Source organism: Pelophylax lessonae (assembly GCF_965119305.1).
Source record: "Pelophylax lessonae genome assembly, chromosome: 2".
NCBI lineage: Eukaryota > Metazoa > Chordata > Amphibia > Anura > Ranidae > Pelophylax > Pelophylax lessonae.
Genome location: NC_138769.1, coordinates 618,313,757 through 618,327,924, shown reverse-complemented (window position 1 = coordinate 618,327,924; position 14,168 = coordinate 618,313,757). Strand labels below are relative to the sequence as shown.

Below are 14,168 nucleotides of genomic sequence, written 5' to 3'. Positions count from 1 at the left end.
TTCAGACCAGGGATGCTTGGAACCACCTGAGGGAGCCTTGAAGGGCTTTGCCTTATTGTCAGCTTCCGAGGAACAAGAATACTTCCTGTGAGCCGGAAAGGACGGACACCGGCGACGGCGAGAATGCCTACCCCTGGAAGCCTACTGGAGAAAAGTACTCTTACCCCCCGTAACACCTTTAAGAATGTCGTCCAGGGTAGCCCCAAACAGACGGTCCCCCTGAAAGGGGAGTTCCTTCAAGGCCTTCTTAGAAGCCTGATCTGCAGACCAACATTTCAGCCAGAGCATACGCCTCATGACCACCGCCGAAAACGACAGGGGACCCAAAAGGGAAGCAATGTCCAGCGCAGCATCGCAAGCAAACTGCAGCGCCTGCACCATCTGGTCCAACAGTTCCCCAAATTCAGTAGGCACAGGCTTGCCCTCCATGTCACGGTGTAGCAGCTTCGCCCATTCATTCACCGTTTGTGTGACAAGGGCCGCAGCAAAAGTAGGCCGTAGCGCATTCCCCGCCATAGCGTACATATTGCGGGCCACAGCCCTTCTATCCCCTGGGTCCGTAAAGGACGGGGAATCTTCTACCGGAATAATGGTAGCCTTGTTAAGTCTGGAGACCAGAGGATCCACCTTAGGTGGCACCGACCACTTCTTCACCAGAGACTCTTCAAAGAGGTAGCGTCTAGTAAACCGCCTAGACACCCCGGAAAAACGTTTCAGCCATTCCCATTCTTTGGCGATTAGGCCAGCAAAATAAGTGGGGAAGGGAAAAAACTTTTCCACCCTTGGAGGCTTATGGGTGCCAATTTTAGGGTTTCACGCATCGAAACAACCAGTGCGTCCACCAGCGCCTTATCCTGCGCAGCAGCAGAGGCAGAAAGATCATCCTTACTATCAGAAGAGACATGGTGCGGGGTACCCATGTCTGCAGTGGCTGGGTCAGACTCAGAGTCCGAGACATCAGAAGAGGCAAGGGTAGGTGGGGGGTCGTTTCTGTGCACCCCGCCCTCTAAAGGCCATCTCCAACCCAGGACACAAAAGCTTCCAGGACCGCTAAAATCGCATCAGTGGACAGTTGAGATCCAGAGGGCCCTGTGGCCTCCGTGAGGGGTTTAGTTGGGGACACATGGCCTAAGGAGTCCATGTTGCACTAATAGGACCCGCCAGCAAACTGAGAAAAATGACAGCAATTTATTTTTTTATGAAAAAGGAACGCCCCCCCCCCCCCACAGCGCCCCCCGGAGGTTAGGCCTGCGCTAAGGACCCCTGCAGAGAGAGAGAATAAGCCCCCAGCGACTCACTGTCCTTGGAATGCAGCAATCTGATCAGGGAGGTCTGCATGTGTCAGCGGCGGCTCAGAAACAAAACAAAAAAAGCAAGCCAGGAACTTCCCGGGCTGGAGGGGCCCCTCCCACCAACAAAACGCCTCCAGGCACACCCACGGCCTTCCCAGCAAAAAAGCGGTAAACCACCCCCCCCCCCAAGATTGCCGCCTCCATAACGGCAGACAAGGCTACAACAAAATAACGGGCCAGTACGGCAATAGGATCCCCCGGCCCCCCACGACATCATCCAGCCCTGGAGGGCCCAACCGAAGCGGCCCACCCAATCGACCGAGCGCCGGCGCACCCCCTGGCCCCCCATGCGGTCTGCAGACAAGGCTGCAGCCTCGGGTAGGCCCAAAACAGTCCCCCACGTGGGAGTGGGTATGGGGTGGTCACAACAGGACAGAGGGGAGCCCAGGAGTGTGAGGGTCCAACCATAACAGAGAGAGGACCTTGCTTGAAGATCTCACAGGAAAAAACTTTCAAGAAAAAGAGACTAAAAAAAATCCACATAAAATTACTTCTATGCTAGGACCAAAGATCCCAGCAAGGAACTAGGTCCTTACTCCTGACTAGGCAGATTAAAACTAACATCCTATGCAGGAAGAGAGAGGGTATACCCCCAGGCATAGCCAGAAATTAGTTCTGCCTAGTGTCCTACTCCTGTAGGGGGCGTTATTACCCTACTGATATGCATCAGAGGACTGCGTCCGTCAATGAACGATAGAGAAATCCTAATTTTAGGGCTCATTTACACTGTGTAGTGTATCTATACATGGAATTAAATATACATTACATTAAGGCAGCCCATTATAATCAGTGGCCTTTCAATGCACAAAAGCACCCCAATCATTGAAAGTCACAAACCTTTTTGCCGCAATGCACTATGGTGTGCTGTCATACATTGCAATGTCTGTGTGTTGCTGTAGTGTGTTAGGGTGCCATTTAAAATAAGTGGCACTGCAATGCATCAACACATGTAACATGCATTGTAATAACGTGTGTGCTGCTACAACTATAGAAGTCAGCCCTCCGAGTTGCCATGAGAGCAGGAGGTGAGGGAAAATCATTCATTCATTCAATGGAGAACCATTTTCAAATGACAACAGTCTAACATGGAAATCTACCTCTTACTTTGCAGAGATTTCCTCTCATTCTCTGTTAATGGCAATGAAAAAAAAAAAGTGTTAATATAGTGGTCTTACCAAAAATACAGGAAGTTGGAACTTGTCATTTAATACCACAGCCTGGACGCTACATGGTCCAGATAATCGAACCACCACTTCTTTACCAAAGAAGTTTGCATGAAAAACAAACAGGAGTATTCCAGATTCTGCAAAGAGGAAAATTTGTGAATTAGCAGTTTTCCTTTCATTCATACTCAAAGTAGGACACTGCAGAATACACTAGCCATATACTAGGCAACACCGATATATCAGGGGCCGAAATGCACTTTCCCCGATATATCGGAATCGGCCTTTTGATTTACCGATATTGCCGACATTTAGGCAAAGTGCTTGTACCGGAGTGATGCCTGCCCCTCCCGTGGCTCGCCCGGGTCTTCCGTCCCACCGGGAGACCAGGGCATCCTACCTCCACCAGCGCCGAAGACCCGATCAAAGCCGTATTTGGCTCTCCATGTAAAAAACCCGGAAGTTATGTCATGACATCACTTTCGGGTACTCGGCGCCAAATTAAAAAAAAAAAACTGACAGCATTCTAAACAGCCAAACTTTGCGTTTTGAATACTTTTCAGTGCAGAGGATGAGTTTGGGGTCTTTTAGACCCACAGATCCCTCCACAACAGTACCTTTGGGGAAAAAAAAATAATTGTTTTACATGTCCAAACATATATCGGCAGATATCGGCCGATAACGATATCCTATGGCCAAAATATCGGTATCGGCATTAAAAAAAACAATATCGGTAGATCACTACCATATACCAGGCAGCAGATTAGAAAGATCACAGCTGAAAAAGTTATAGCTAAGCATTTACAGTCCTCTATGTTGTGGTGACTACCAAACAATGGATGTCATTGTTTCACATTATTCACTTCCCACAAACTGACGTACCTGTACGTTGGCTTGAAGAAGTGGTTGTACCAGAGGGATGCTCGTTGCATAGAGAGTACCTGTCATTGTATTACTGTCACAAAGGATATTTACTTTCCTTGTTACAGCAATAAAAGTGATCAGATATTATTTAAAAGGGACAGTCAAAAAATTTTATTATGAAAAAAAAATTTTTTAGAGTCTCCCCCGCCCCTGTCCCGGAGTGCTCGCACCCCAAAGAAAACACATACGTAAGTTGCATCTGCAAATGTAAACATGTAAACGGTGTTAGAATCACATATGTAAGGTATTACCGCGATAGTCGAGAGTGCAATAATTCTAGCAAAAGACCTCCTGTAACTCTAAACTGGTAACGGTTTTACAAATTGGGCTAACTTTACTGATTATTTTTTTTTTTGTTTACATTGAAACCCGCGGCGCAAATATCGTGCGACATAAAATATTGCAATAACCGCCATTTTATTCTCTTTGCTAAAAAAAAAAAAAAAAAAAAATGTTCTACGTAATTTTCTAGCAAAAAATAGGATATTTGACTTACTGTAAAATCCATTTCTCTGATGTTGATGGACACAGCTCCTGATCTTTGTAACCATTGGGCTATACTGCCCCCTACAGGAGTAGGACACTAGGCAGAAATAGAATCACTACGCCCTATGGGCAGTCTCAGGAGGTATACTCCCCCCTTTCTGCTATAGGTACTTTCGTTTTGTTACAGCGGTGTCAGAAGAATTACAACTCCACAGAGGGGTGGGTGCCGTGTCCGTCAAAGAACATCAGAGAAATTGATTTTACAGTAAGTCACAAATCCCATATTGGCAGCTCTGGAGGTAGCCGGCATTCTACGGTGGGCAGAACGCTTTATTCCGGCTCTCTTCGCTGTATCATTTGTTCTCACGGATGGGCTTCAGAAAGGACTGTCCACTTCTTCTGTGACCATTTCTGGATGGATCAGACAGACAGTGACTCAGGCCTATTCCATCAAGGGTCAGGTTACTCCTCTTCCTCTGAAGGCGCACTCTACTCTGGCACTCCGTGCTTCTTGGCCCTTCTGTCATCAGGCGTCCGTGACGCAGGTTTGTTAGGTGGCCACCTGGTTGTTGGTGCACATTTTCAGTGACGCAGGTTTGTAGGGCGGCCACTTGGTTGTTGGTGCACATTTTCACAAAATTCTATAAAATGGATGTGTGTGCATCTGCAGATGCCTCTTTGCCAGCAAAGTTTTGAAGGCTGCTATTTAGAGGGCCTGTTCCCTCTTTGGGGGTGTAAAGTTTTCAGGTGGGCTCCAGTTGTTTCTTGGTTGGGCTCCTGTGTTACCTGGTTGGCTACGTTTTAGCCTTGAGAATTTTTTCTTGTTCCCACCCATCATATTTGACACTGCTTTGGGATGTCCCAATGGTTAAGAAGATCAGGAGCTGTGTCTGCCAATGAACGAGAGAGAAAACACACTTCTTGTGCCCCCCCTGGTGATTGACATAAGCCACGGTTGTGGCATTGCCCAATTGAATTCACACTGGACACCCCTGATGTGATTCAATCAACCTGGACAGACTGGCATTCATGGTGACCGCTGTCCAATACAAGGGGAGAAAGGATTTGCCCAGTCGAAGAGCCAAAGAGCGAAATCATCAGATCAGAAACCCTTTTGTGTACCAGCTCAGCCGGATCGGATTGTCCAGAAGAAGGTCGATCAGATAGCCCAATACTGTGATCCCCGCTGGCATAACAATGCCAACGCTGGGGCCAACAAATTTGTGAAGACCCGAGAACAAAGGGTAATAATGCTCTGATAATGCTCCTCTCCCATGGCAAAGCCGAGGAAGCACTGGTGACCGACATGTTGGAATGTGCAAGTAAGTGTCTTTGATGTGAATAGTGGCAAGGAAATCCCCCAGATGCAGGGATGCCACCACCGTGCGAATGGACCCCATTCAGAACTTCTGTACCCACATAAAGCCTTGAGGTCCGGGATTGGAAACCCCTTGCCCTTTTTTCTGGGGACAGTAAACAGGTTTGAATAAAACCCCTGAAAATGTTCTGAAGTCGGAAACTGGACAATCACCACTTGAACTACCAGGTCTTGCACCGCCCCAAAGAGAGCCTCTAAGTGGTCCAGGAACAGGCGCACGTTGGAAGTAAAGAACTTTTCCGGAGGGTATAGCGCGAAACTCAATCTGGTAGCCGGACCGTATTACTTAGTGTACCCACTTGTCTTGCGCACCAAGGAAGTCCACGGGTCCAGGAACAAGCGAAGACAATCCCCCATCCCAGGTATGGGTGAGGGCGCACCTTCATGCTGAAGGAGCCTTGTCCGCGGGTGTAAACAATCCCGCTCTAGACTTGCCAGACCAACGCCGCTTGGTTCCTTCCGAGGAGGCTTTGAAAGACCGATTCCTTTTCAGCCAACCCTGAGGGACAAAAAATCAGCTTGTGAGCCGTGAAGGACGGGCCACATCTACGATGAGGATCCTTACCCTTACTAGCCTGTGAAAGGAAGGTACTCTTTCCCCGTGTGAGACCCTTAATGATGTCATCCAGGGTAGCTCCAAACAGGTGATCTCCTCGAAAAGGGAGATCAGTTAAAGCCCTTTTTTCTTTAAGAAGTCTGGTCCGCAGACCAACATTTGAGTCAAAAAAACATGCCTAAGGACCACTGCCGAAAAAGACAGTCTAGCAAGCAGGGGAGCCGCATCCAAAGAGGCATCACAGAAACTGCAGCCTCTGGAGCAACTGGTCCGCCAGCTCAGAAAAGGCAGGGAGGAGCTGCTCTCGCTGCAGGTCACGGCATAAAAGTTTAGCACACTTGGTTAGTTTTCTAATACCAGGGCAATGGTGAATACCCATGTATTGTCAGAATACCGCTACCTATCAGACTCTGCTACCGGAAGTGACATAGGGACTAGAACAACTTACTCTGCATGCGCCATGCGTTCCCCAAAAGGTTTCCTAATGTGACAGAACATGAAACCGAGGCGGACATCTTACACCCACGCAAGTCCTGAATTTTACATTTATTTTAGCAGTAAACTCACCTTATATACTGAATATACAGTATTATTATTGTATTCTAGCAAGTATAGCGAGAAACCTTCAGATAGAAGGTGGCGACAGCCATCTTGGTACACTCCGCACTGGTTAGCGACAAACTGATTTTATAGTGAAATAGACTATTTCACTCAGTCGCGGGGAAATAGTCTATTTCAGTATAGATTGTGAGTTTACTGCTAAAATAAATGTAAAATTCAAGACTTGCATGGGTGTAAAAAGATGTTTGCCTCTGCTTCGTGTTCTGTCACATTAGGAAACCTATTGGAATGCATAGCAGCCATGTTGGAATGCATGGCGCATGCACAGTAAGTTGTTCTAGTCCGTAGGTCACTTCCGGTAGCAGAATCTGATAGGTAGCGGTATTCTGACAGAACACCGGCCTAAGAGCCGAACCAGCAACCGTCAGCACCAGGGATAAGGAGGAGCTCCCACATGCCCGAAATCGCTGCCCAGAAAGGCACCACTGTCATGGCCCCCACTATTTTTTTAATGCCGGACTAACGCAAAATGGCCCCCAGACTACACAAACCTGGCCACCATGCATTACCATGAGGCGCTCTGGGACCCGGGAGGAATCCCCATGACTAAGCCAAGGCACTAAAAAGAACCGGGTGGGGGCAACAGAGAGAAAGAGTTGCCCCCCCCCAAATGGCCAGGTTGCGCGCTCCCCCCCCCCCCTCGCCAGTAGAGCACCCTGTCCCAGCGTGTAGGCCAGAGCACCACACTGCCCCAAGAAGGGGGAAGGCGGATGGGGGGGGGGGGGGTCTAGATGACCCACAGGGACCACCACATCCCAGAAGGTGGGGATGAGCTCCCATGGAGGGGCCCGTGTCCATCACAAAACCCACCGGGGGGGGGGGGCGCACCTACTCCCTAGGAACCAGGCGGGCACAGCTCCAGACAGAACCTCCTCTCTCAATTAAATGGGGGGCAGTCGGGCAGGAGGAATGCTGCGACGCAGCCCGAGATCCAGTTGTATGTGACCTCGTGAGGCGTTTAACTCACAGGCCAACCCCGCTCCGGTGGGGCTATGTTGCAGGAGACCTAGCATGGAGCTGAGGTCTGCGCGTGCTCGCTGGCCAGACTGGGATGACTACTGGATCTAGATTATTGAGCCCGTCACCCAGTCTGGCACTTGATTGTAGATCTTGCAGGAAAAAAAAATAGAAAAATCTATCTAAAAAGGGAAAAAACCTTAGTTACTTACCGGTGACGGTATTTCTAAGAGCCTTTCAGGACAGCACCTGGAGAGAGCGCAGCTCCACCCAATTCACAGGAAACACTGCAAGATAAAAACTCCTCCTCTTCCACCATGCCTCAGTCATTTAGAGTAACCTCCGACATGCTGGAAAAAATAGAACATAAACAACTACCGCAGGTTAAACATTTACAAAAGATTATAAACAAAAAAACAGGGGGGGGTAGCTGCTGCTGTCCTGAAAGGCTCTTAGAAATACCGTCACCGGTAAGTAACTAAGGTTTTCTCAGGTCGCCTTTCAGGACAGCACCTGGAGAGGATAAGCGAGTAATTTACACTTAGGGTGGGACCACTGGCTGCAGAACCTTTCTGCCGAAGGCTTGATCCTGAGCTGACAACAAGTCCAACCTGTAGTATCCAAGGAAGGTTGAGAAACTGGACCAGGTAGCTGCCTTGCAGATCTGTTCAGGCGAAGCACCGGCCCTTTCAGCCCATGAGGTTGCCACAGACCTTGTGGAATGTGCTAGAATGCCTTCTGGAGGTTCTTCACCTTGAGCTACACAAGCTTGCTCAATAGCCCCTCTGAGCCATCTGCCTAGAGTGCTCTTAGATGCTTTTTCTCCTATGCGAGATCCCGAGAAGACAACAAATAATGCGTTTGATTTTTTAAATTCTTTAGTTACGAGGAGGAACTGAAGCAAACATCTCCTCACATTCAATGTGTGAAAGGATTCCTCACGAGTATTCTTAGGAGTTGAGGAGAAGGTTGGTAACACAATTTCTTGTGACCTTGAAAAGATGAAGCAATCTTTGGAAGAAATGCTGGGTCTGTACGCAGCACAACTCGATCTGAAAAAACGGTCAGAAAGGAGTCTGACACTGAAAGGGCCTGAATTTCACTAATTCTTCTGGCCGAGGTAATAGCTATCAGGAAGATAGTTTTCAAAACCAAATTCTTCAGAGAAGCCTCTCTAATTAAAGTCTCTTGGGACAATGTCCTTTCGAAAAAACTGAAAGAGCCGCCACTTGCGTTTTTAGAGTGCTGGCTGCCAGTCCTTTCTCCATTCCTTCATGGAGAAACTTCAGCCCTGAAACTAACTTTTAATCTCAAAGCTGTTGCTGGAACACCAGGAGTTATACTTTTACCAGACTTTCATATAAATGTCCCTGGTCACCTTCTTTCTACTGGAGAGAAGGGTAGAGATGACATTTTCCGACAGGCCTCTGGCTCTTAGGAGGCCTTCCTCAGAAACCACACTGTCAGTTGTAGACGGTCAAACTCCGGATAAATCAGGTTCCCCTGTGTTAGTAGATCTCTCCTGGATAGGAGCTTCCAAGGAGGCTGTGAGGCCAGATTCACCAGGGGAGCAAACCAAGGCCTTTTTGGTCAAAAGGTGTGATCAGGATTAAACTTGTCTTTTCCTCCCTGAAATTCTTGAGAACTAATGGGATTAGTTGAAACGGAGGAAATGCATAAGACAAAGGGAAGTCTCATGGATGAGCTAGAGCATCCAAGCCCCAGGCCTGATCTTCCCTGTGGAGGGAAAAGAATCTTTGGACCTTGGCGTTCTGTTGACAAACAAACAGATCTATCTGGGAAAGTCCCCAGGCTTCCACTATCTCCAAAAATACTTCCTGGTTCAGACTCCATTCTGATTCCAGTACTTTTCTTCTGCTCAGTAAAACTGCCAGAAGATTTTGTGATCCCTTTAGGTGAACAGCTGTCAAGGAGGCAAGATTTTTCTCCGCCCAGGAGAGCTGGATTGCCAGATATGAAAAGCAGCCTGCTTCTTGTGCCTCCTTGTTTTGACACGTAAGCTACCACTGTCATGTTGTCCGAGAGAACTTGGACATGATGGCCCTTGACTGCCTGTTGAAAAGACCAAAGACCTAGGAAAATGGCTTTCAACTCCCGCTGTGTTGGATGACCTCCTGGCCTTGTTTTGGACCATGTCCTTTGCATTGTCCGACCATCTAAGTGGGCTCCCCAGCCCCAGGCACTGGAGTTCGTGGTCAGAAGTTTGTCCGGATGGAAGGACCACTGCAGACCGTCTTCCAGATTTCTGGAATTCCCCCACCACCACAGAGACCTTTTTGCTTTTGTGGAAATTTTGACAAATTTCTCCAGAGGGTCCAGATGTGACCATTTCTGCAAAATGTCTCTTTAGAGGAGGCGAGAATGTAGCCTTGCCCATTGTACAGCAGGGATAGCAGCTGTGAGCAAGCCCAGAACTGCCATGGCTGACCTGACTGTAACCTGATGATTGGTTTGCATCCGGGCCCCCGCATTCTGGGTCTTCACTATCTTCTCTTGTGGTAAGAAGACTTTTTTGGACGACAGAATCTATCCTGTACCCGAGAAGTTTTATCTGTTAGGATGGAATTAAACTGGATTTCTCCACATTCCTGAGCCACCCCAGACCCCTGAGGTGGTCCCGAGTCTCCTGAAGGTGTCCCAACGTCTGGCTTTTGGATTCTGCAAATATTAGCAGATCGTCTAGATATGGGACAATGGAAATACCCTTCAGCCTCAGAGACTCTAGGGCGTCTGCCATCACTTTGGTGAACACCCTGGGAGAGGATGAAAGACCGAAGGGGAAGGCTCTGAACTGCAGGTGCCAGACCGATTCCCCGAGATTTACTGCCAGCCTCAGAAACTTCTGGTAGTCTCGATGTATTGGGATGTGTAAATAAGCAACCCTCAAATCCAGAGATGCCAAAAAGCAGTTTGGGAACAGCAGCTTGGACCCCGAGTAGATGGTGTCCATCCTGAAATGTTTGTACCTGATAGATCTGTTTAGAATCTTCCGATTCAAGATCATCCGATACTTGCCTGAGGGTTTCCTTACCAGAAAAATGTGTGAATAAAAACCCACGGCCTTGTTACTCCTTGGGAACTTGAAAGAGTACTTCCTGTTGAATCAGCTCTTGCCACAGAGACATGATTGAGGAAGCTTCACCACACAAGGTGAAGAAACAACTCTTGAGTCTGGTGCCTTAGACCACTCGGCCATGCTGACAAGACATTCCGGATCCCTTGAGAGTAACAAAAAATCTGCTTGGAGGAGTCTCCAGGAACTCCAGGAGTATCCCTAAGCCACAACGTTCTTTACAAAGGGGCTTGCGGACACTTCTTCTCACCGTGGGAGGAACCCTAAAAGTCTTCCCCCCACTGGAAGGCAGCTGTCACTTGCTTTGGGTCTGCTTGTCAGGAGGTAAAGAGAATTCCACTTTTTCCCTTACCTTTCTGAGAGGCCCATCTGGGTCTCTGGTCCTGTTCACGCTTTTTGTTGGATTGCGGGATAGGATGAAATCCCTTGCTTGGGATCGATTTCTTTTTGGACGGAAAGGCTCTTTTTATCTGCCGTTCTGTCAAAGAATTGTTTTTAATTCAGGCCCAAAAGCAAGTCACCAGAAAAGGGCAAACCACAAAGTTTGGCCTTAAAGGCTGAAACTCCCGACCAATTTTTCAACCAACTGCCCTTCGAGCAGAGTTGACGAGGGCTGCCGCCTGGCAGACATTATGATCGTTTCAGCAGAAGCCTCAGCCATGTATTTACTGCTTTTAGGATCAGCAGGAAAGACTCCAGGAGATCTTTCCTTGATGCACCAGCCTCCATATGTCCCTTGAGCTGGTCGAGCCACCACTCTAGATTTCTGGCTACGACCGTGGAGGCCATGGCCGGCTTTAGGCTGGATGTAGTAGAATTCCAAGCCTTCTTAAGGATAGAATCTGCCCTTTTATCCATGGCGTCTTTAATATCCCCATATCCTCAAATGCCATCCGTGCGACAAGACACCTGTGAGAAAACCGCCTCTGGGTTTTTGTGTTCCACAAATGTGTCTGATCCCCTTCAAAGGGAAACCTTTTTAGAGATTTTAGAAAAGAAAGAGACCCCTCTGGGTCCTTCAATTCATTTCCAAAGGACCCTGTAAGGACCCTATGGCCCGGAAAGACCCTTTCCATTATGGATAGCCATTTCAAACGTGGAATAAATCGCTCCCAGATCTTTAACAATTTATATCTAGAGGATTCAGCCACTCTGAACTTTTTGAGGAACAAGAGCACATTCGCCCTTTCATCCTCTGAAACACTTAATACAGTGATTAGAAGTGCACCGATTGTTTGGTAATCTGAGGATAGGGTGCCATAAATGGTTAAATTCCCTATTCAGCTGAACAGTCTCTTTATAATGACACACAGCTGTGAGCACACAAGGTGTTATCATGGTTGGGCCTTGAACTCATGTCTATGAGCATCGACCACACCCAAAGAAATTACTACTGCAAACTGCAGAGGGGTTTCACCAGGAATCTCTTAAGTGGGTTTTAACACAAAGGACACTTCCTTCTTGGTGTTGGGGCTCTGGTTTTCACTGTGGCTTTAACCTAATAAACAGAGAAGCCACCATGAATTCCCATGAAGCATTTAAGAAAACCACCACTCTAGTGATTAACAAAGCAGTGACCCACTTTAAAAGTAACAAGATTCCCAGAAACACATATCCTGCAAGACCGAGAACCGTATACTCAGTAACTGCAGGGCAGGACTCCCAAGGAGGCAAAACAGAAAACCCAATAAAGCTCAATAGTAAGGGAAAGAGGCACCACTGTACCTCTCCTACCTGAGCCTGGCCGGTGCTGGCGGTGCCTGCTTCCACCGATGCTGCAATCCTTTCTTCCATGTCAGAAAAGGTGCAGCGTGCTGACAGATTCTCTCCAAATGTTTGTACATTCAAATGCTGCTTTCCCGCGTCCCCCGCTGTGGACCGGAAGCGGAAGCACCGACCTTCGACCTGCCTCCTGACCCCTGCGAATGCGGCCGGAGCTAGAGCCTTCACGCCCCCTCCGGAAGTCTCGTCCACCGGAATTGACGCCACGCGTCCCCGGGATCAGGGTCCGAAAAATGCGGGAAATTTAAACGAAAAAACGATTCCCCGCCTGCTGCCGGTTAAGCAGCCGAACCGCGGACCCCCGACACCCGGACAAGGATCTTCCGAAGGGTCTCTGCTCCCCTGAGCGAGAGAGGTCAGTGGCTCCGGAGCGTACCCCCTTTGTACTCAGGGAGGGGAGCTGGGATGGTCCTCGATATACATCAACAAAAATGGGCATCAAACTTTTCCTCTCCCCCTGGAGAGAGCGCAGCCCTTCCACCAAGCTCCTGCAATGCTTCCACCATGGAGGAGGAAACATAAATGACTGAGGCATGGTGGAAGAGGAGGAGTTTTTATCTTGCAGTGTTTCCTGTGAATTGGGTGGAGCTGCGCTCTCTCCAGGTGCTGTCCTGAAAGGCGACCTGAGAAATTTGACTAGGCTAATTTGACTGCTGACTAGGCAGAAAAGAAAACTGAGTACCTATATCAGAGAGGGAGAGTAGACATCCTGGGACTGCCCATAGGCGTAGTCAGTCTTTTTTCTGCCTAGTGTCCTACTCCTGTACGGGGCAGTATAACCCAATGGTTAAGATGAACAGGAGCTGTGTTCCTCAATGAACGAAAGAGAAAATACTTTTTAAACTTTAAGAGCAACACGTGTCAGAAATAGGCTTAGCCCTTAAGTGGTTAACCAAGGGTGGTCATCTTTCAAACAGTCTATTGCCCTAGAGGCATTTTAAGAGACACAAAAAGGGCTTTTGTTTGCTACAAACAGGTTTTGATTTCCAAAACAAATCAATAGGAATGCAAAACTCACATAATGTTAAAGGAGGTCCACTGTAGGTCAAAGTTATTTGTCAAATTCTTAATGATCTCAGAAAAACCTCAATCTGATGCCAAATTGGGCCAACTTGTGAACTCTGCAAGTTTTGTTTCTCTAGTCTATCCAGCTTGAATATCTAAGATCCTTCTCACACGGGTGGACAGATTGGGTCTGCCGTTTTTTTTTTTTTAGGCAGACCCGATTGGACCATCCATTGCCCTCTATGGAGCGGCGGATATTAAACGGATATGGGTCCATTGACACCCGCCGACATCAGATCCTGTCAGCTAAAAACAGACGGATGAGGGATCCGCTCCCCATCCATCTGGCAGATCAGATCAGAGGACAGTCAGGTGAAAAATGGACAGGCAGTCTGTTTCCACCCAACCGCCCATACGGGACAGCGGGCTGTGTTGTTTCCGCTCAGCTGGGATTAGGGGACAGATTCTTAGGCTCTTCCTGCGACCTCTTGTTGAGGCAAGATCACATTCTGGACACCTGTGGCATAATAAAATTCCAGTACAAAACTTTTCAGGTAATTCCCTTCAATGCAGAAGCTATTTGAGCAGCTTCTGGTTTTAGTCTGATGTAAGCATGTCACCAGCTGGTGAAAACATCTGATCAAACCGAACTCTGTTTGATGAGACGCTTTGGAGGCCAGGAGAGATCTGGGGTCTGATAGACTATAGATCTCTTCATAAGGAGGACCTGTCACCCCCCCCCCCCATATCACAAGGGTTGTTGTTCATCCCTTGTGATAGAAATAATGGAATTATTTACTTACCGTAAAATCCATTTTCCACCGAAGGACGTAGCTGCTGCTTTAAATCT

General features: G+C 48.0%; 1 protein-coding gene across 1 annotated transcript in view; it reads right to left on the bottom strand.

Annotated features, from left to right (window-relative positions):
- The window catches only part of MPHOSPH8 (M-phase phosphoprotein 8), a 268,249-nt gene that overhangs the window by 36,805 nt on the left and 217,276 nt on the right, over nucleotides 1-14,168 (bottom strand). The window contains exon 12 of the mRNA XM_082247634.1: nucleotides 2,528-2,655. Coding sequence (XP_082103760.1) covers nucleotides 2,528-2,655 — 128 coding nt within the window. The remainder of the gene's footprint in view (nucleotides 1-2,527; nucleotides 2,656-14,168) is intronic.